General features: G+C 51.9%; 1 protein-coding gene across 3 annotated transcripts in view; it reads left to right on the forward strand.

The window, feature by feature from the left end:
* Positions 1-2,689: 2,689 nt before the first annotated feature.
* Positions 2,690-19,785, forward strand: part of SSBP3 (single stranded DNA binding protein 3) — a 153,730-nt gene continuing 136,634 nt past the window's right edge. Inside the window, exons 1-4 of one of the 3 annotated variants that reach the window (XM_037043187.1) lie at positions 2,690-2,865; positions 3,878-3,950; positions 4,174-4,235; positions 6,883-6,967. In XM_037043187.1, coding sequence (XP_036899082.1) covers positions 2,810-2,865; positions 3,878-3,950; positions 4,174-4,235; positions 6,883-6,967 — 276 coding nt within the window. In that variant the 5' untranslated portion in view covers positions 2,690-2,809. The remainder of the gene's footprint in view (positions 2,866-3,877; positions 3,951-4,173; positions 4,236-6,882; positions 6,968-19,785) is intronic. The other 2 variants (XM_037043190.1, XM_037043188.1) reach the window with 2 other exon arrangements.

The raw sequence follows: 19,785 nt of genomic DNA on the forward strand, positions 1-19,785 counted from the left end.
TAGCTCCACCGGGAACCTGCTGACGCAGGGCGTCATTCTGTGTGACATCCCAGCAAAGGGACAGAGTGCCTGGCACAGGTTTCCCAAAAGCCAGCCCTCTCTAATTGCCCCAAAGCCTCTGGAAGGAGGTGCTAGTCCTTTTTTAGGGGTGGGAAAAGCAGCATCACAGAACAGTAGGCTCTCGGAAGATAGTAAAGATCTCTTAAAGCCCCTTCTCATTTGATAGACGAAGAAAATGGCGCACAAACAGCTGCGCCTGTGCTGCAGCCCAGGCGCGGACAGGGCATGGCCAATTTGGTGGTGTCCGGATTAGACGGGCCAGGGAAGGGCAGTGTTTTCCTTTGCTAGGACCTAAGAAGTACTCACGATTTGTGGGCCTTGCAAACCCAAGATGAGTCAGGCTTCTCGTGAGTCAGTCTGTTGTCAAGCCATCCCTGGCCATTCCTACCCCATCAAAAATAGAAGTCCAGGGGAAGGGTATGAGCAGGCCAATTTAATTAGTGTGGGCTCTGTGGTACCTTAAGTTAACCCTGTTAAATTAAACTGCCTAGGGGAAAAATAACTGTAACTATTTCCTTCTCTCCCTTATCGTTGTATTTCAACTCTCTCCCAACCTCCATGTCTCTCTCATTCACAAAACAACCTTCAAACTAGGGGCTAAGAACAGTCAACCACAGACTGGGGTTCTGTGTTTCCCTTTTTCTGTCCTCTTCTCCTGAGAGCTCCAGGTCCCGCTGAGAACAGAGGCGTCCCTAGGGCCTGGCTGTATTCTAATTTAGGGAGTCTGTTACATTGAGTAGAACATTATTCCAAAAATGCATCCAGTGCCTCCTTCCTGAACCAACGCAGATCTGTTTGCTGCGGGGTATTTCTTTTAAAGGCTCCTTTTCTCTCTTCTATAGATCAAAATAAGCAAACTTTAATGGTAGGGAATTATTCTTTATTTTCTTGAAATCTAGTTCTGAGTTTTCTTACTCGAAACGTGTTTTCCCCAGGACACTGACCTACCCTTTAATTGTTTGGAGCTAGGCATGTTAGGGGGAGGGGCGTTACTTGTTTATTGGAACAGCGCAGTAAAAAAAAAAAATCAACCTAGGCTAACAGTTTCAAGGCTCCCCTAAAGATGTATCCAAACAGGCAGCCAATCAGCGCTTACACAGCTTTTTCTGCCTGACTCTTTTAAAGAGACAGTGCCGACAGTGTTTTATCACATTTAAAGAGAACTGTGCTCTAAAAACATTCTGAAAATGGGGCGTCCTCCCTATTTCGCTGGTTTATGGTCTTAAGAGTCTCTAATGAAGGACTCACAGTGTTCTCGGTGTGGGCAGAAAGGAGTCAGCAGCAAATAGCTGGGTCACTCTGCCAGCCTCCCTTCAATTTCCCATTGTACACCTGGGTCACTGACAATGGAAGCTCCCCTCCCCCCATTCCTGACTCTCGTCACCCACCCCCCAATTTAGCTCCATTTATTTGAAGTTTGCCAATTTCTGTGGCGCGCATTTCACGTTGCGGGGTACCCAGGTGACGCCCCCCACCCCAGAATAGCACTGTCACCCCAAGTCAAGGGCTAACTTGCCAGTGCTGTCCGATCTTGGAAATTAAGGGGCAATCACTCTCCCTTATCTTAGCCCAAGTGCCCTGTTCCCTCCTCCAGACTCCGCAAAGCAAGCCAAAGGCCATTTTCGCGCGACTCCACTTTGGGGCTTTCCAAAGTATTTTAATGATCTAGTAAAGGAGCTGCCGCGCACCTCGGCGCCCGCTCTAGCTGCCCAGCTCGCAGCGTGGAACCCCAGGCCGGGCGCTTGGAAACCAGATTGGGAGGGAGGGCCGGGGGTGGGGTGCTGGTGTCTGCTCGGCCAGAGGGGCCGGGTTGTAGTCTGAAGGGGTGGTCAGTGTCCGAACCCATGGGGAGAACCAGCGAAGGGGAGGCGGAGATAAGATTTGGGCCGACGCCGGCTGTAGCTGACGGAGGCGAGGGGCAGATAAGAGACGAACGTGGCGTGGAGGGAGGGAGACCGAGGTGCTCGGTTTAGGGGTCTACACCTCCTCCCCTCCGAGACTGCCGCAGCAACCCCCCCCCCCCCCCGCCACCCCCCAGTGGTCCACGCCGTGGAGAGCTCTGATCAAAACCCATCCTCGCTGGGGTCGGGAGACCAGAGTTCCCCCATCCTGATTTGTGTCCCCTCCCCACATCTACAGAAAAGAGGCTCGCACCCCCGGTCCCCCGCAAGAGCATGGGCAACAGCCCCACGGAGGTGGCCGCAGCGGGGACTACCGCGGCTGGGCGCTGACAGGGCGTCCCTCCTGGGCTGCCCCGGGCCCGCCCCCCAAGCGCCTATTGGCCGGAGCGGCTATCAATCGCGGGACGTTGACGCCCGCCTCGCTCTCTCGCCGGGGTAGCCACGTTCGGTTGAGCTCCAAGTAGACCAGCGGCGGCGGCGGCAGCGGTGCTGGAGGCGCAGAGGGCGGCGCAGGCGGAGCGGGGCGGGCGGACGCGCAAGCGAGCCAGCCAGCGGGCAGCCGGGCCAGCGGGCGAGCAGCGGCGGCGGCCCCGGCACCCCAGGCCGAGCCGGCGCGGGAGGAGTTCCAGGGCGATGGGGCCGCGGCCGGGGCTGACGCTTTGACAGCTGGAAAGAGCGCGGAGCCAGCGCCTGGGGGGGAGGGAGGGGAGCGCGGCTAGGAGAGCGCGAGCGAGCGAGCGGGCGAGCGCTGGGGAGGGGGCCGGGAGCGAGGGGCAGCTCGGGAGCAGCCGGAGCGGTAGCGGCGGCGGCGGCGGCAGCGAGGTTCGGCGCCCTCTTCTCTGCAAAACATGTTTGCCAAAGGCAAAGGCTCGGCGGTGCCCTCGGACGGGCAGGCTCGAGAAAAGTAAGCCTTATTTTCGAAGTGGCTGCCGGGCTGTGGGCGGGTGGGCGAGCTGGCGGGCGGGCGGAGGCAGGTGGGCGGGTGGGGGCTGCAGCGCCCCGAGCCCGGCGCCGCCTGCCTGGTCCGGTCCCCGAGGCCACGGTGGCGGCGCGTGGGAGAGCCCATTGTTGGGATCCGGCAGAGGTTGGGATATCGGGGAAGGGTCGGCGGGAGGCGCTGCTGGAGGAGGGGGTACTTGGTGGCCTCGGGGCGTGCCGGGCTTGGGGGCCGGCGGTGAGGGGTGGGCGAGGTCCCGTGAGCGAGCGGGGAAGGCCGCCCCACTCGGAGCGCTCGTCGAGGTGGCCGCACTTTGCCCATCGGGCGCGGGCAGGGGGCGCGTGGCTTCTGCAGCCCCGAAGGCTCCTTTTGTCCGCCCGCGGTGTGAGGAGTGCGTGCTGGGGGCTTTGTTCGGCTGGGAGCATTCTCCCTTCCCTGCCCTCGGTCTCGCTGCTGGTCCCGTGCCCTCTGGGGCACCGGTCTAGGCAGGGACGGCGGCGCCGGCTTGGCCCTAGGCTTGGGGGACTGTTGTTTGTGGGAGGAGGTGGTGAGGGCGGGCATTACTGCTTTTTTCAGAGCTCGCCAAGCACCCCGGAGTCCAGGACTGAGTGTCCTGGACCTTTAGAGCTGGGGAGAGGGTGGCAAGGAGTCGGTCTTGAAAAGGAAGGAGGCTTTGGGATCGGGAGGCTTTTGAGTTTGAGAGAGTTAGGTGGGTTTGGTTCTGACGCCACTTGTAAGTTAAAGTTTGGGGGCTGTTTTTCAGGCCCCCATGGCTTGCGATAACGCGTCCCTTGATATCCAGCCGATAACTACTTCTACTCGCGGCTTCAGGCAGGGCCGAGGTAGCTGCTCACCTCTGGTCAGGGCCACAATGGGACAGCGCAGACAGGGCTGGAAGCCGGCTGGCAAGGTCCAGGAGCAGTTGCTCCTTGTGATTTGACACCTTTCTCTCTCTCTATGCCCCCTGCCTACTTTCCAGGTTAGCTTTATACGTCTACGAATATTTACTGCACGTAGGAGCACAGAAATCTGCACAGACCTTCTTGTCAGAGGTGAGTGGAACTACCCCCATCATCCAATTTCTTGACACCCCCTCCTCCCCACCATTCTTAGAGCCTTTGTTTTCAGGAGCAGTCACTGTGGCCACCATTTTGAATTTTTATCACCTTTTGGCATTTATTGTTAGTTGGGCTTCACAACCTTTTGGCTCTGAGAAGCCCCCAGTTCACCCCTTCCCTCTGCTCCTCTAAGCTATCTCTGATCTCTCCTTTCTAGATTCGATGGGAAAAAAACATCACGTTGGGAGAACCGCCTGGGTTTTTGCACTCGTGGTGGTGGTAAGTTTGTGTGATAATCTTCTGTACGTGTATTTTGTCTGAGTCCCGGGTCCAAGCAAGCAAAGATGGGCAACCTGGAGCAGACCCCCCCCCCCACCTTACCCTCAGCACTGCATAGAGTGGGCACCTCTGGGCCCTCAGCCCAGCATCCGTGAAGGAGAAAAAAGCAGAAGAGGCTGGTGCCTAAAGTTTTTGCCTCCTCTTTTCTCTTCTATTGAGAACCTACTAATTCATGTCTACTGTGTAGATAGAAACTCCTTCCTTTTCCATCTCATTCCTGTCCACTAGGCAGGCTTGAAAAAAAAAAACCTTGAAGGATTTTTGTCAATTCTGCATGCTGCTTTAATTAGGGGGAGTTGGGGGGTGGGTGGGGTGGAGGGGATACCAGGTCTGTTTTACAACTGGTCTATCCTTTTTTTTTTACGCTATAGACTCAGATTCTTGAGAGAGAATGAAAGGGAATGGGAATGAGAATCTACGGGGGGGGGGTCTTTTCCACAGCACTCTGAGAAAGAGCAAGAAGGGGCTGCCACTTCCTTTAAAGATATAATTCAGACTGACTGGACCTTCCTCTGTTCTGTGGGCTCTCTCCCCACCCCACCCCACCCCACCCCCAGCATCCTTAAAACCACAAAGTTTCGTTTTACTGAGAACCTTAACTTGTCGCTGTTGACCTCACAGAGTGCCTGTAGTCGGTAGTTAGGGGTTTTCTTACGTGTGACCCTCTCTCAGGCTCCTGGGCCCTGCTCCTTGAGGGACCACTTCAGTCTGTCTTCCGTGTGCCTGCTGGCAGGAGGGAGGCTTAAGGTCAATGGGAGCCAGTTGCAGTACAAGGAAGACCTGGGTGTTTTGTGTGACTGATCGGTGGAGTCTTTGACATCCTTTTGAAAAGGAAAAGAAAGCGCAGTGGCTTTTGATGTTTTGGTGGAGTTCAGGAAAACGGGAGTGCCGTGTCTTGGGATCTTAGTGCATTTACCTGACCACCAGCTCAGGTTACTGTTTCAGGTCTCTTTGAAATGCAGGGGGATGAAGTGTTTGTTCTACCTTAGGCAGGGAGAATGAGTTTTTAATTACTTCTGCCAACCTCACCACTGTGCCAGTGTTGTAGGCATCTGGTGTGGTAGAAGGATTCTGCCTGTTGCAGTGGGTAATGGGTTTTCTGTGGTGGGTTTTGGAGAGGGTTGTGGATGGGGTTGGCGGGTCTGACCATCAGAAGTTTTGTAGAAACCTAGCGTGTGAGTAAAAGTTACTTAGAAGGAGTTGGGGAGTTTGTAGTGTTAGCAGCCTTGAGTGTGTGTAAGAGTTAATCAAATATGTGCAGCTTCACAGGACAGCAAGGAATGTTCTCGAGCCTCCCTCTGCAGCTAGTGGAAGTAGCTGATTTTCCTGTTTTATCCATAATCTCCCTGAAACTTCTCCAGCCCTTGTCTGTGGTTCTGGGCTCAGGCAGTGGTGGCTCTGGCTGTGGTCTTGTTAGTTAGAAAGCACCTCATGATTTGACGCTGAGCAAATGACCACGGCTTGTGGGGTGGGAGGAAGCGGTGGAGCTGGTCCGGAGAGGGTCAGGCTGCGTTATCCACGCAGCCTGGTGGCTGGCAGAGCTGGCAGTTGAGGTGGTTCCTTCTGTGTTGGCTGTGCGCAGCAGGGGCAGGAGCGCTGGACCGGGATTCAGACTTTCACTCTGGTGCCCATTTTGCCCTTCATTCGGTTCCTATCCCTGGGCCTTGGGCTCCTGACCCGAAGAGGGTTTACAAGGCCTCTTGTTAATATGTTGAATACCCCCTGGTTGCATAGGGTTTTCCTGGTCTCATGTAATACAAAGTGTTGGAGCGACCGGACAAACTCCTGGAGGGGCTGAGGCAGGGGTAGCAACCCCTTCTCCCTGACACCAGATCCTCCCATTGATGGACTGGTGGACGGTGCCTCTCTGAGGGGCGCTCTGTCTTTCAACATGAAAGAACAAGATATTTGGTGGACCTTTGGCTAACTGATACTTGTTCTTTGGTGGGATGGGGTAGAGTGCTTCTTGCATAAGAATACCTTGGGGGAGGCCTGGCTAGACGTGGGGGTGAGGTGGGAGGGGTGGGGGTGTGAGTTCCTGCATTAAGACCCTGTGGGTCTCCCTTATTGGCAGAGTCACCCAGTTTGCTCTGCATGTGGATCATCGCCTGGACTTTGACAGTTTAATCTTTTAACCAAATGCAGCCCTTTTGGGTTGGGGGACGGTAAAAGGAGCCCGGACAAGGTGCACGGATTCTCATCCAGATTCCTACCTGTGCTGTCCGGGCCTCTGGTGCCTGTGGGTGGGCTGCACTAACCCGTGTGAGCTTCAGTGCCCCTGGCTGATGTGGGGGTAAATCTGTCTTCGGCACTGTGGTAATCACAGGCAGAATCATAGATGTAAGGCTTTTCAGCACACAGTAGGTGCTTGATAGATGAGAGCCATGGCTCTTATTACAGATAGCTGGCTTGCTAGAAGAGGTTAGGTCCCTGGTGATCTCCGGCTGAGTTTGCCCAGTGAAGGCTGGAAAGCTGGGGTTGAACCTTTGGGAGCCACGGTGCCGCTAGCACCTTGCATTGTGCACTTGCCGCTGTGTACACAAGTCATGATTAGTAACCCGATCTCATTTTATTTTTCAACTTGCAGTGTATTTTGGGACCTTTACTGTGCAGCTCCTGAAAGGCGAGATACTTGTGAACATTCAAGTGAAGCGAAAGCCTTTCATGATTACGTGAGTAACAAAATTTTAATCCTGGCAATAATTACAGGGTTGGATAGCTCTAACTTCTTCAGGACCAAAAGCAAATACACGGCCAGTTGGCAGTGGGTTTTGTTTTCTCCTCGCCTTTCTTTTCTGCCCACCTCCCTGTTGCCCTCGCCCTGTACCCTCCTCTGCACCGTTCTGACCTGGTGAACGGTGTTTCATAAGGTTGTCATCATGCAAAAGAGTGTGTAGATACCTCTCTGAGAATTAAATGGCGTTGAGCAGGGCTCGACCATGTGAGGTTTATGTTCGGAGTAGACAGCTGGGAGGGGACTGAGCCTCTTTGGTGTTGGTTTAGGAAAAAATGGGCCACAACCAAAAAATAAAAAAAGCAAGTGTGAAACTTGTGTTTTTGGAGTAGAAGGGATGTTGAGTGAGAAATTGGCGAAGTGCACTCGTGCGTTACTTTCCAGGGAATGATCTTTCTTTTTCTTTTTTTTTTTTCCTAAGATTTTACTTATTTTTAGAGACAGGCGAAGGGAGAGGGAGAGAAACATCGATTGGTTGCCCCTTCCCCTCTGCCAAAAAAACCTGGACTCCAAACCTGAGCTGTTGTCAGACTTTATGGTCAGATGAAATAGGTGAGTTAGGATGTTTGGGGAAGGTGGAAGGGGAAGTGTCTGAAAGTCTTCCCAGCCTCCTTCCAGTCTGCTTCCCATTGGCCTTAACCTTCTACAGGAAGGTTAAGTGTGTGCCTGCCTGTGCGTACATACGTGCGTGAAAGAGGCACGATCACTGTTGTCTTACACTCCGTGTGAGGTGGAGAGGAATTGGTCCCCAGACTCCGGGGCATGGAAGTTGTTTTTTTTAGTGGCATCTGGGCACGCCTATTTGGTCAGGCCATTTGTGTCCCCTGCACGCAGAATTTGAAACTGGCCTAGGAGACCAGAACCCATCTTGGTTGAGTTTCACAAGTGGTCAAATCCCATTACCACGAATATCTTCATGGTGAAATTTTCTCCTGTAATACGAGGAGCTACAGACTCAGCCGGAGGCTGCCTGGTTTTGAGACGATTCAGTGTGATGAAATTCTGCTTATGACTGAACAGTTAATGCCCTTGGAGTGGAATGCTGAGGGAATTGACTAGTTCTCATGCCCTCTCTAGGGCTGAAAACAAGAAGCTGGCAGATGGTCCTTACGGCCTGGTAAACTGCCTGTAGAGAAGGGTGAGGAGGCTCGTGATGTGGTTCCTTACTTGTGATGTGGTTCTTCTGGAGAAATCCATGGTGACGGTCGTAGGGTTTCCTGAACTGGACGTCTGAGGAGGAGGCTAAGGGGTACATCACCTATAGAAAAATAGTTGGTGAATTTGACCTTTCTGCCTTAGTAAAGTCTTGTGTTTGTTGTCGTGTCTTTTTCAACCTATAGACAGCCAGTTCCTGTGTGGCCAGTCTTCCACTACCACACAAGTGGTTTTGTTTGGGGGGTGATGGGCAGGTGTGTCTGTTCCGAGTCAATCACTTGATGCAGGTACCTGTGCTATCTTTGGAAGTTATTTTTTCAGTGACGTTAGTGATTTCTGACTGAGTCGAGTACTCAGGTGAATAATGAGAGCTGCTCCAGGGCGGTCTGCGGTGTGGTCGGGGTCCTCGAAATGGTACGGTGGCGAGCGCTTGCGTGGGTTTGCTCTCAGTGATTTCCTAAGGAATGGCAGTAGGGATTTGTGAGGTTGGCACTGATATTTAGAAGATGCAACTAAGAGATGAGGTCACATTGAGGCCCAGGTTTTAGGGCCGAAACCCTTTTGGGGGGGTTGGAATCCACTTACTGTTATGTGCCCAGGGAGTCAGGTCATGTGGGAGGAGGGAAGACGTGGTGAGTGGAGACGGGAAAGGATTGTCTCCGCTGTGAAGGAGTTAGGAGGTAGCTTTGAGTTGCAGAGAAGACAGAGGCAACTTGAACAATTAAGAACTATTGAAGAAAATTAAGAAAAGAAACACCTTTTATCTTTGTCCTTCTCAAATCTTCTTGTGTTCTCTCCATTCCCGTGGCTACTACCTAGTTAGCCCATATTCTTTCTTACTGGAATTATTGCTACAACCTCTTTCTGGACTCCTGTCTGGAGTGCATGCTTCTTATACCCACTCACGTCCTGTCCGTCTTTTCAGTTCTCCGTCCTGGAGGCCTTCACCGTAGTTCTGCACACCTGGATTGCTCCCTAATCTCAGTGTCTATAAAAACCACCCATACAAAGCCTTTGTTGGTGGCTTTCCGTGTGCTGGGTTCCTGTGCTGAGTGGTAGAGGTTCGGTGACCCTGTGAGAGAAGGCATGTTGTTATTCCAGGCACAGAGGTTAATTCATCGCTGGGGGGGGGTAGCATTAGGATCTAAACACAGGTCGGAACTGACTCCAGAATCGGTTCTTTTTAACTGCGCCAAGGCTTGGCCTCACAGGTCTGTGGCATCGTTTGTCCGCACCTATTCTGACGTTTAACTTCTCATTCAGGTTTGTCTTTCCAACCACAGCTTATTAATTTTTTCCGTGGCAGAGACCATTTGTCCACAGAGCTGTTCATCTCTGTAGCTCCCACAGTATCTTTCACATAGTAGGCATACATGCTAATTGAATGAAGGAGTAAGGATCTATGTGGGTAAGAAAAAGGTAATTTGGGGTCAGTAAACAGCCTGGTCTGGAACAGTGGATGGAATACTGGACAATGTTCATTTTTGCTGGGTGATCTTGAGCCAGGAGATTTTATGTGGGTTAACTAGTTACTTTAAATCTTTTTTAGAAGATAATCAAGGAGATTTATTTAGAGGTTCTCATGGTTTGTGGGGGAGTCCTGCTAGCCCAGGTACCAGGTTCAGGGCGTGGTGGGTACTCACTGGGCAGGGATGGGGTGGGCACCTGATTGCTGAGGGGCTGGAAAGGACCTCTGTCCATTCAGAAGATCCTGGTCTCAGCTCTCTCGGGGAAATGATTTTCTGTTGCAGGCAGGCCGTCTCCTCTTCCTGATGGGTCAGGGCCTTCTCAAAGGCTCTTCTCAGGTCAAGGCCAGGCTATCGGGCCTGGAATGAGCTATATGACTCAGCAGGGAGGAGGTTTAAATTTTCTTTGAATTGGTGAGTTTTTATTTGAGTCACAGTCTATTTTCCCCCACACATCTGGCAACTTCAGGTTTCTTGGCTCATTGTTCGTAAGCCCGAGTGCCCTGCTGTTGACCACATGTGTCTGCGGAACATTGGGGGATTTGGTACCTGGAGTGGACTCTTCTGGAAATTAGTTTCTTTTAAGCCAGAAGAGCTCTGAGGCCATGGACAGAGGCTCACAAGGGCCCTGCCTGTGGTTTCCTTGCTGTTCCCCTTCGGCTGGAACAGTGACTGTGGAGTGGTGATGAGGGCCCTTGGGGTCCCAGTGGGTTTTCTTAGATGTCGCTGTCGGGGTTCTGGCCCTCTGTGGAGCGGATGCTCCCAGCTGCCTGCTGTGTCTCTCACTGGCGGTCATCTAAGAAAACCCACTTAGATGGGTTTTCTAAGTGGGGCGTTCTTCCCCACCTTGACCTCCTCCAGCGTCTGCGAGGTTGGTGGAAGTGTCCTAGGTGCCTTCTCAACCACCAGCAGTCCTTCCCCTCCTTGTGGGAGCTAATTTTGTGTTTTCATTTTGGTGGTGAGAACTGAAGGGAGTAGATAAGGTCCTTGAAGTGGCATCTGAGTGGAAGGCGCTGGAGGGCAGTGATGGGTTCATACACAGCTCATGTTGTGCACTTCTAACAACNAGTTTCTTTTAAGCCAGAAGAGCACTGAGGCCATGGACGGAGGCTCACAAGGGCCCTGCCTGTGGTTTCCTTGCTGTTCCCCTTCAGCTGGAACAGTGACTGTGGAGTGGTGATGAGGGCCCTTGGGGTCCCAGTGGGTTTTCTTAGATGTCGCTGTCTGGGTTCTGGCCCTCTGTGGAGCGGATGCTCCCAGCTGCCTGCTGTGTCTCTCACCGCGGGCCCAGCAGTGTGCTGGCGTTCTTCCCCACCTTGACCTCCTCCAGCATCTGCGAGGTTGGTGGAAGTGTCCTAGGTGCCTTCTCAACCACCAGCAGTCCTTCCCCTCCTTGTGGGAGCTAATTTTGTGTTTTCATTTTGGTGGTGAGAACTGAAGGGAGTAGATAAGGTCCTTGAAGTGGCATCTGAGTGGAAGGCGCTGGAGGGCAGTGATGGGTTCATACACAGCTCATGTTGTGCACTTCTAACAACACTTTTGCAGTGTGTGTTTGGGCTGGTCTCACTGCTGCCTTTTTGATAGGTTTTATTAAGTCTCATCACCATTTTACAGATGAGGAAACCGAGGCTTAGAGTTCAGATGCTTTGTCCAAGGGCACGTGGCCAAAGGGTGGAGGGAAGGTGTGTGCCCTTGACTCAGAGTGTGCCCACACATTTTCACTGAAGAAATGACTTCAGGACAGAGTGACACCCAAGTCCCTGAGAGGTGAGTTGCAGAGTCCCAGCAGAGGCGAGCCCCGAGCCCTGGGAAGGGGGCTTGTTATGGGGCTCTGCCTCTTTTGGCAGGGAAATGTGATAAAAGCTGTGGTGTTTCCTTCCATAAAATACGCGTGTCCACAAAGGAGACTTTATGTGTGATTTCAGGAGGTGCAAGGACTGCTGCCCCAAATTCCAAAGCCTTCTTGTGATCCCCAGTGAAAAACTTGGGTTCGTAGTGGAGATAGAGTCCCATGACCTTGTGAGCCTTGAGCCTCAGTTTCCCTACTTTGAAAACCTCTGCCATATGAGCCCCTGAGTCAGCCTCTCTCTGTGGGGCTGGCTCCGTTGCCTCGGGGCTGTGCTCTGCAGACCCCTCCGCCCCCTGCTGTGAGTGAGCTTGGTTCTCCAGGCAGGTTGGTTAAGAGTCCTGGTTGTGCATGGGAACAGAGGTGTTTGTGGCTCCATGGCAGGGGTCCAGCGTCCTTGGTGGGTTTGAAATAGCAAAGTGATATTTGAGAGGGCTCTCCTTGGATGTGCTGAGCCGAGGTTCCTGCCAGGCAGGGAGTGTCCACGCCTGCCAGAGCCAGTGGGAGCAGGGGCATGAGAAGGTGGCAGTGCGGACAGGGATGGGCCGAGAAGGCTGCAGCTGGGCTCTGAGTAGCTTGGGGGAGCGCTCTCCCCTGCGATAAGCGAGCGTGGCTATCTGCTCAGAGGTTCTGACAAGTTCACGGAGTTGCCTTTGGTTCTGACCCTTGTGTGGCAGATTATGGAAACAAAACATACACACAGTTGTTTCTGTCCCCACTCCCCTTGAAGCTTAGACTTTGTGTCGTGTTCTTTCTTCAGCCTCCCACCCCACTTGCTGCAATTCCTCTTAACCCCCGGAGGCTGGCAGACTCCTCCATCGGTAGTTAATTAAACACTAAATGAGTAACTGGAATTGCATTTTGCCAGAACCCAGGCAATGTGGCCACTTTAATGGGTTTCAAGTGGCAGCAAGACCCCAAATTGCAAATCCTTGCCCTTTATTTCAAGGCGGGAGGTGAGGCGGGGGGAGCAGTGGGGACCTAAACAAAGTTTTTGGCAGTGGTCACTTCATTTGAACTCCAAGACTGGCCGTGCACACCAGTCTGCATAATGCCATCCTTGTTAGCTAAGCATTTGCAAACTTGGATGGAGAGCCAGCTCTGTGCCAACCGCTGTTCTGAGGGAGCTGGGAGACACCCGGCTCTCCCTGCAGTGTCCCTTAGGTCGTCTTAATTTTCCAAGGAAAGCAGGCTCTCCACTGGGGACCTCAGGCCAGAGCCGCCTCCCCCCCTTTCCTTGACCTTCCCAGCTCTGCATGTGAGTGTGTGTGTGTTTAAGTCTGAAGAGGGAGAAGTGGAAAGGAGGTGTGTGCACTTGAGGGTCTGTCAGCCAAGATAACAGAAATGTTACACTCGCTGTAGCCTTTATTATAGTGTCTGGGGTTTAGAGTATTTAGAAAAATGAATCTTCCTTAGCTTGGTAATAACTCTGACCGCGGCACAAGTGCATTAGGCGATCCACATACACCGTGTAATACGTGCTGCAGGGAGCTTAAGCAAATGGACAATACTGACTGTTTCTCACTCTCCAGGGTGATGGGGTTTTCTGTAGGTTTGGCTAGATGAATTTTAGGAATGTTTCTCTTACTGTTAGGCTTTTTAAAAAATACTCTATTTTTTAATTTTCTTGAGCCTTGAAGCCTCTGGATTTTGAAGGGTTTGGGCTCTATCTAGCGACTGGGGTGCATACCTGAGCCCCATCTTTGTTCTGTCATTTCCTGGCAGGGTGGACTTTCAGGGACTCAGTTTCCCCATTCGTAAAGTAGGGAAATTGTGGTTCCTTTGCGTGGTTGTCATGATGGTTAAGTGGTTATGCACTCACACTCACTCACACACACACACACACACACACACACACACACAATGGTTGTCTCTCTATGGCTAGTACTTGGTGAGTTTGTGCCTTTCTCTTTTACAGCTTTAAAAGTTTTTCCCCCAAACTTTTACTATCATGGAAACAATAGCATGTTTCTCTGGGAATAAGTGGACTCGAGGGACTGGACAATGGAGTTTCCCGGTGATGCCCTCTGGTCCCTGGAGTCCTCCCTCCATCCCAGCTGTCTGTGCTCACCCTCACACCCCTGCACAGGGCAGGGCAGGGCAGGGGTCCTGCCACAGGCTGGCGCTGATAAATGCTTCCCTGAGATGTCTGTGCTCCTTATCTGTGTTGGCCAGAGTGGGCCTGTTCCAACCCCACATGTGGCTGCCACACAGCTAAATAGTGAGACCCAGAGGGCTGGCCACTTCGCATTAGCAGAAATCTGAATTTAAATTATGGTTTCCCACCCGTTAGCTGGGGAGGGGCTTTGTTTCACTTCTGGAGGTCTGTTCTCTCGACTGTGAAACAGGTGCAAAGGGTGGACCTTGCTCAGCCCGCCGTGGGGGTGGCCGGGAGATGGAAGGCTGTTGTGCTGCGAAGTGCTGTGTGAATGTTTATAGGGACGAACAGGGTTGAAAGCCCCCTGGCGGGATCTTGTCATCGTCCTCTCAGGGTGTATGCTGCTCGGGCCTCACCTGTCTTTGTGACTGAGTGAGGCATTCCAGAGAGGGGCCTGGAGGAGAAGGTGGGCTTGGGGAAGGTCCATGGGAAACCAGTTCTGGGTGCATTGGCTACTTTCTCCTTCACTTTCCTAGGCCTTGGCCAGCTGGCCCCCAGGCCAGGAGCAGAAGATACTGCCAAGTTTGGGGGTGTTCATTCAGTCCTACCACGGAGTGGCTGCTCTGCTTAGTGTAGTCCAAGAAAGAAATGCAGCTCAGAATGTGCTAAGTGCTTGAAACCACTTGTGCGGAATGATTTCGTTCTTTGGAGAGATGGGTGCGGAGTCAGAACAGGTGGCAGGAGTAGGTGAACAGTCCCACCCCTGGTGGGGGCTGGGAAATGTACTCAGTGCAGGGTTGCAGCTAATGGAAATGGAGGTCACCTGGTCATCGTACAGGTAGGTAAACTGAGGCCTGGAGAGGAAGGATGCCTCACGTGATGTTACCAGTAGGACTCCAGCCTGCAAACCCAGGAGGATACAGGACTTGTTCCTTTGCCCTGTGCTGCCCTGCGCACTTACGGGCTGTGCAGACTTGGGCATCTTAACCTTTCTGTGCTTCAGTTTCCTTAGGCCAAAGTGGGGTTAACAGAGTACACCTGCCTCATCAGGTTGTCCTGAGGATCAAATGAGTCAGTACCTGTGTGTACATGCACACACACACAGCGCACATGGTGCCTGGTACAGCCTGAGTGCTGTGTAAACATGTGCTACAATTATTATCTCACCTGGCCTGGAATGAATCCTGGCGCTGTGATGGCCAAAGAGGGGATGGCAGCAGGGGCTTTGGGTGTGAGAAGTGTGAAACATGAGCCATCATTGGTTTGCTCACAGGTTGGTTAGTTCTCTGGATCCCTAGGTTCGACTCTACCTTCTTCAGGCTCATTCCGTTGACTGGGGTGGGGGTGGGGGTCCAGCACACAGCCTCTCCCTACTAGCCCCTCCTGCTTGGGAGGATGAGATGAGATGAGTGCAGACGGTTCTGGCCAGCACCTGGCCTGTGTCATTCAGTCAGTGTCTGCTTTCTCCTTTTCCAGCCACTTCTTGCTCTAGGGTCTGGAGCCTCCCCAGCCCTCTCTGTCCCCTCACTGTAGCCCCTACTTGGTACTGCTCTACCTGAGATGGGTGTTCTTGTTTCTGTGCCAACCATTCCTCCTGTAAAGCAGATGCCAGCCTAGAATGTGGCTGCCTCCACCAGGCCTGCCAGGACCACGCTCCTGGGAACGCCTGCTTTTCTTCTTCTTCCCCCGAGAACTTGGTGTCTTTCTTACTCATTGGCTACTTGCTTCCTGAAAGTAGAGTGATCGACTGGGTCACGGTTGTATCTCTTCCTTTCCTCCTTCTAGATTGGAAGCTCCTGAGGGTATCTTTGTGCCTTTCTGCTCTCCCACTTCTCGGGCCATTGCAGAATCGTGAATAGACCCCGGGGTTGGTGAGCTGTAGTCTGGGCCTTGAGAAATGAGAATAATTTGGTTGCTGTCCAGGGATCGGGCGCGTTAATACACATTTTGATGGCAATGGACAAATGACGCACGGTGACCCACTGCTCCACAAACCGAGGACCCGTTGGTGTCTGTGCCTTGTGAAGTCAGCTTAGTGGGTCAGGTTGGTAATTACAGAAAATGAAATAACTGCATCACAGACAGTACACCTAAGTATTAGTTCGGGAAACTTGTTTTCTGTGATTTATGTGTGCCTATAAATGAGCGTGTGCCCTGGATTGCGGTGTGAAATTTGCCTTATTGTGGGTCTCACTCTAAACCCTGAAAGCCACTAGGCTGGAGAGGCTGAGATTGAATCTTGGGACCTGCAGGTTGGATGACTGAGGCAAAGTGACAAGCAATTGCTGACCTCAGTTCCCTGATCTGTAATAAGGAGGGAATCATCCCCACCTCTGAGGGTTCTTCAGAGAGTCATCTCCCCATTTTGCTTCCTGAGTGGTGCCTGGGGGGTGCTCAGCACCTCTGCCTTTGGTGTTGGCTGCCCTAGTGCTGGGGTACTACTGAACACACGGGGAAGGTGCCAGCAGATGCTCGCTGAATGCTGAGTAAGCAGTAGCTCTCACTCGAAGTCTGTAGCTCGTCCCTGCTGGCTGCTGGCCTTGAGCAGCTAGCTACTCCTGCCCGTCTGCAGCTGAGGGGCGCTGGGGCGCTGGCCCCCTCTGGGGGGTGTTGTCTGAACGTCTGCAGGGCTCGGGCTCTGGCCACAGAGAGAATCTTGAGACTGGATCTCAGGGCATCCTGTCTGACCCAGGTTGGCCCAGCCTCCCAGATTCCCTTTCCCCTCCGGATGACAGCTGTTTGCATAGCTCCCAGGCAGCCTTTGTGTCCCCTGCTCTTTGTGTGTTTGGGTGAAGAGCCTGACATTTCACTTCTGTTTCACAGTCCTCTGACCTTAAGAAGCACGGCTGCTCCCCGTGGCCTCTGTCTGAGGTTTTTTTCTGATCCTTCTTTCCCGTCACAAAAGGCTGTTTGAGAGAGCAGACTCCAGGGTGGCAGACCTCCCCCACGCCTGGGGCGTTAGCCTCAGCTTTGCCAGCTCTTTTGGGTTGGAGAGTGTGGCTTTGCAGACTGGGCTAGAGTGGCAGTCGGTTGTCGGGATGGGAGTCCTGCATTCTTACCTTGTGCCTGGTTCTGTGGTGGTTGGTAATGGGGACTAAGCTTGTGCCATGGACAGTGCACAGGATTTAGACTTGGACGACCAGGGTTCAAGTTTCAAGTTGGGATTCTTTCAGATGGCCTTGGGTAAGTCATTTGGTCTCTCTGAGCCTTAGTGTGTCTACCATATGAAAATATATGAAATAAGCTTTAAAATTTTTTTAAGTCAGGTAAAAGCATTTGAAAATTGTTTGTAAATGGTCCCCTTTTGAGAAGGTAATTTGAAATTTGAATAGACCATCGAATCACAGAAATGTGTATAAAAAAGGAGCTGCTCTATTTACAGGTGGGGAGACTGAGGCCTGGAATAGGGCAGTAACACAGCAAGTCCATGGCCAGATCGGCTCCTGATTCCTGGGACAGCCACTGACGTTAGCAGACCTCCACTTAAGAGCTTGGCGCCTGCGTCCGTGTCTGTGCCACCCGTTAGGAATTTTGCAGCTTTCTTTGGGAGATGCCCTGGGCTTCCTGTGGCTTTGGCCACCCGGCCTGTGCTGGGGGGTGGGGGGGGGGGGTGGGCGGCGGCCCAGCGGGCAGGCTTGGTGTCGGGGCGTGTGCACGCTGCCCTTCTTTTCTTGCTGTCTTTTAGAAGCCTTCCAGTAGAAAATGTTATCCTCTCTCTGGAGGCCCTTGCTCTTGGCAGCGCTGCCGCCAGATCCCGCTCTGCAAGCCCACTTGTGTTACACGAGGCAGTGCTGGCCCACAGCTGCGGACCTCCGGGCTGGCGGGCTTCTTCAAAAGGGGATTTTACAGCGTGACAGGGAATTTCAGCCACCGCGTTATCTCCGAATTGGCCAATTGATGGTTTCAGCAGAGCATTTCAGCATCGGGGAAGTCAATACAATTTGAGTTAGTTGTGATGGCTGCCACTTTAAATACCGCAGTGAATTTCTGTCAGCAAGCAATGCGTGGAATAGGGAATTGCAGAAAACTTGATCACCAGAGCGCTCCAGTCAATTCTGACCCCAAGCTACAGAAAATGAACTTAAATCTAGTTGACTGTCGCCACGTACTTTCCTTGGCATTATTTTGCTGGCAGCACCTTCATCAAGGGCAACTTGAAGAGGTGAGACTTGGTAAAAATCACGATGCTTGACTCTGGCCCTCGGTTTCAGGGAGCAATGATCTTTCCATGGGACTTGGAGCTATTGGGAGTCGGAGAGGTGGTTTCTTGCTAAGGGATAAATTACTAAACTGCAGTGTTGTGGTTCAATAGTAATGAATCCCTTATTGAATGAAAGCAATGAGCGTTTATTGGGCATTTACTATGTGCCAAGACATTTAAAAGTGTTATTTCATTCTTACTGTGTTGGGCAGTGTAGGGAACAGGATTCTCTTCCCATTTCATGGAGGGAGAACTGATAGCAGCAACAAACAGTGAGTGCTAACTGAATGCCGGGTACTGTTCTGAGTGCTATAGGTTTTATTTCATGTCACACTCAGAACAGCTCTGTGGGTTAAGTCCCGTTTTTCTATAGGGTAGTTACAGAAACAGAGGCACTGAGGGACTCTGCAGCAGTGTTGAAGGTGGGCTTAAAGTAAGGTGCTCTTCCCTACTCCCTAAGAATTATGCCAGATTTGACATCTTTACTGCCTGATTTATTGATGACCCACAGCCCAGCCCGGTGTAATTGGGTGCAGGCGGTGGCAGGACTAGGGTGGGAAGTGGGCCCTGAGGGGCACAGGCAAGCTCAAGCCCTGTCTGTGGGTTGCTTTGCTTCTCCCTGGGTTAAGGGGCTGGGCTGCTTTTCTGTGACCTCACCCTGGAAGAAGATGCCCTGCTTTGGATCCGTATACCTTAAAGAAGAGTTTCTGCGTCTCTTCGCTTATAAGGCCTTCTTTATTAATCCTGTCACCCACTGAGGATTCCATGCATGAAAATATTTTGTTCACAAATAGATTGAAGGCATTGAATCACCATTCCTTTTTTTTTGAGATTTTATTTGTTTACTTTTAGAGAGAGGGGAGGGGAGGGAGAAAGAGGGAGAGAAACATCAATGTGTGAGAGAAGCGCATTGCACACTTTCATCCGGGGACCTGGCCTGCAGTCCAGGCATGTGCCCTCCCTGGGAATCGAACTGGCGACCTTTCAGTTTGAGGGACGACACTCAACCCACTAAGCCACACCAGTCAGGGCAGTCACCATTCATTTTGATGATGAAATAGGAACAAGAAGAACTATATAGTTTCTGATAATCAGAGCTTCTTACTGGCTCAGGGCAACTGATGTGAGCATACCAGTTTGGTGAAATTCTAGTCAACAGCAAACATTGGATTCCAGTTCCGTTGAGACAGACATGATTCTTACTGAGCTTAAAAAAATAACAGCAGTTCTCCAGAATCCCTAAAATTTTCAGGAAACCTGAGTCTTCAGGTTGGGAACCTTTGGCTTAACCTCTGTGCTCATCACACCCAACTGGCAATGTAGGGGTTTCCTTCCTTCTGGAAGGGCTGTGAAACACGGTGACCAGCGTTTATTGCAGATGCCCTGGGGCAGGCACTGCGCGTGCTCACAGCGTTTAATCCCTGTAACTCTACCAGGCAGAGTCTGTTTTTATCCTCTTCCTTTGATAAAAGCAACCGAGGCTCAGAGAGGTGAAGTCGTAGCCCATGGTTATGAAGTCAGTCAATAATGGAGTCTGGGCTTGAATCTGGATCCCCATTCCTTGAGCCACACTATATACTTTGACAAACTTTTGGATGACTTTGGTAGATGGCGACCTTGAGGAAAAAATGCACTTTGAAAGAATTAGATCACTTCAGTAGAAATGGATAAGTAAATGTGTGTCTTAAAAAAAAAGATACCACTGACAGTTTGCCTCTCAGTGAGATGAACGCAGATAAACCTGTTTTGACTGTTAACTTATTTTGTTGCTTAAAAGCCAGTGACATGTAGTAGCATTGAATTTATTTTTCTTCACAACATTTAAGTGTTTGCCATTTCTTGAGTGACGTGTGTGAATTTGGGAATTGCCTGTACTTTGGGAACGGAGGTCGCTGCGCGTACTTAAGGATTTTGCCTTAGGAGGGTCCTGTAAGAAAGTTGGTGCGGCGCAGGCTGTGGCCGAGGTGCTGGGGAGCCACGTGTGCACCTG

This window comes from Sturnira hondurensis, unplaced genomic scaffold (assembly GCF_014824575.4).
Source record: "Sturnira hondurensis isolate 20B ecotype Veracruz unplaced genomic scaffold, ASM1482457v3 Scaffold0004068, whole genome shotgun sequence".
Taxonomy (NCBI): Eukaryota; Metazoa; Chordata; class Mammalia; order Chiroptera; family Phyllostomidae; genus Sturnira; species Sturnira hondurensis.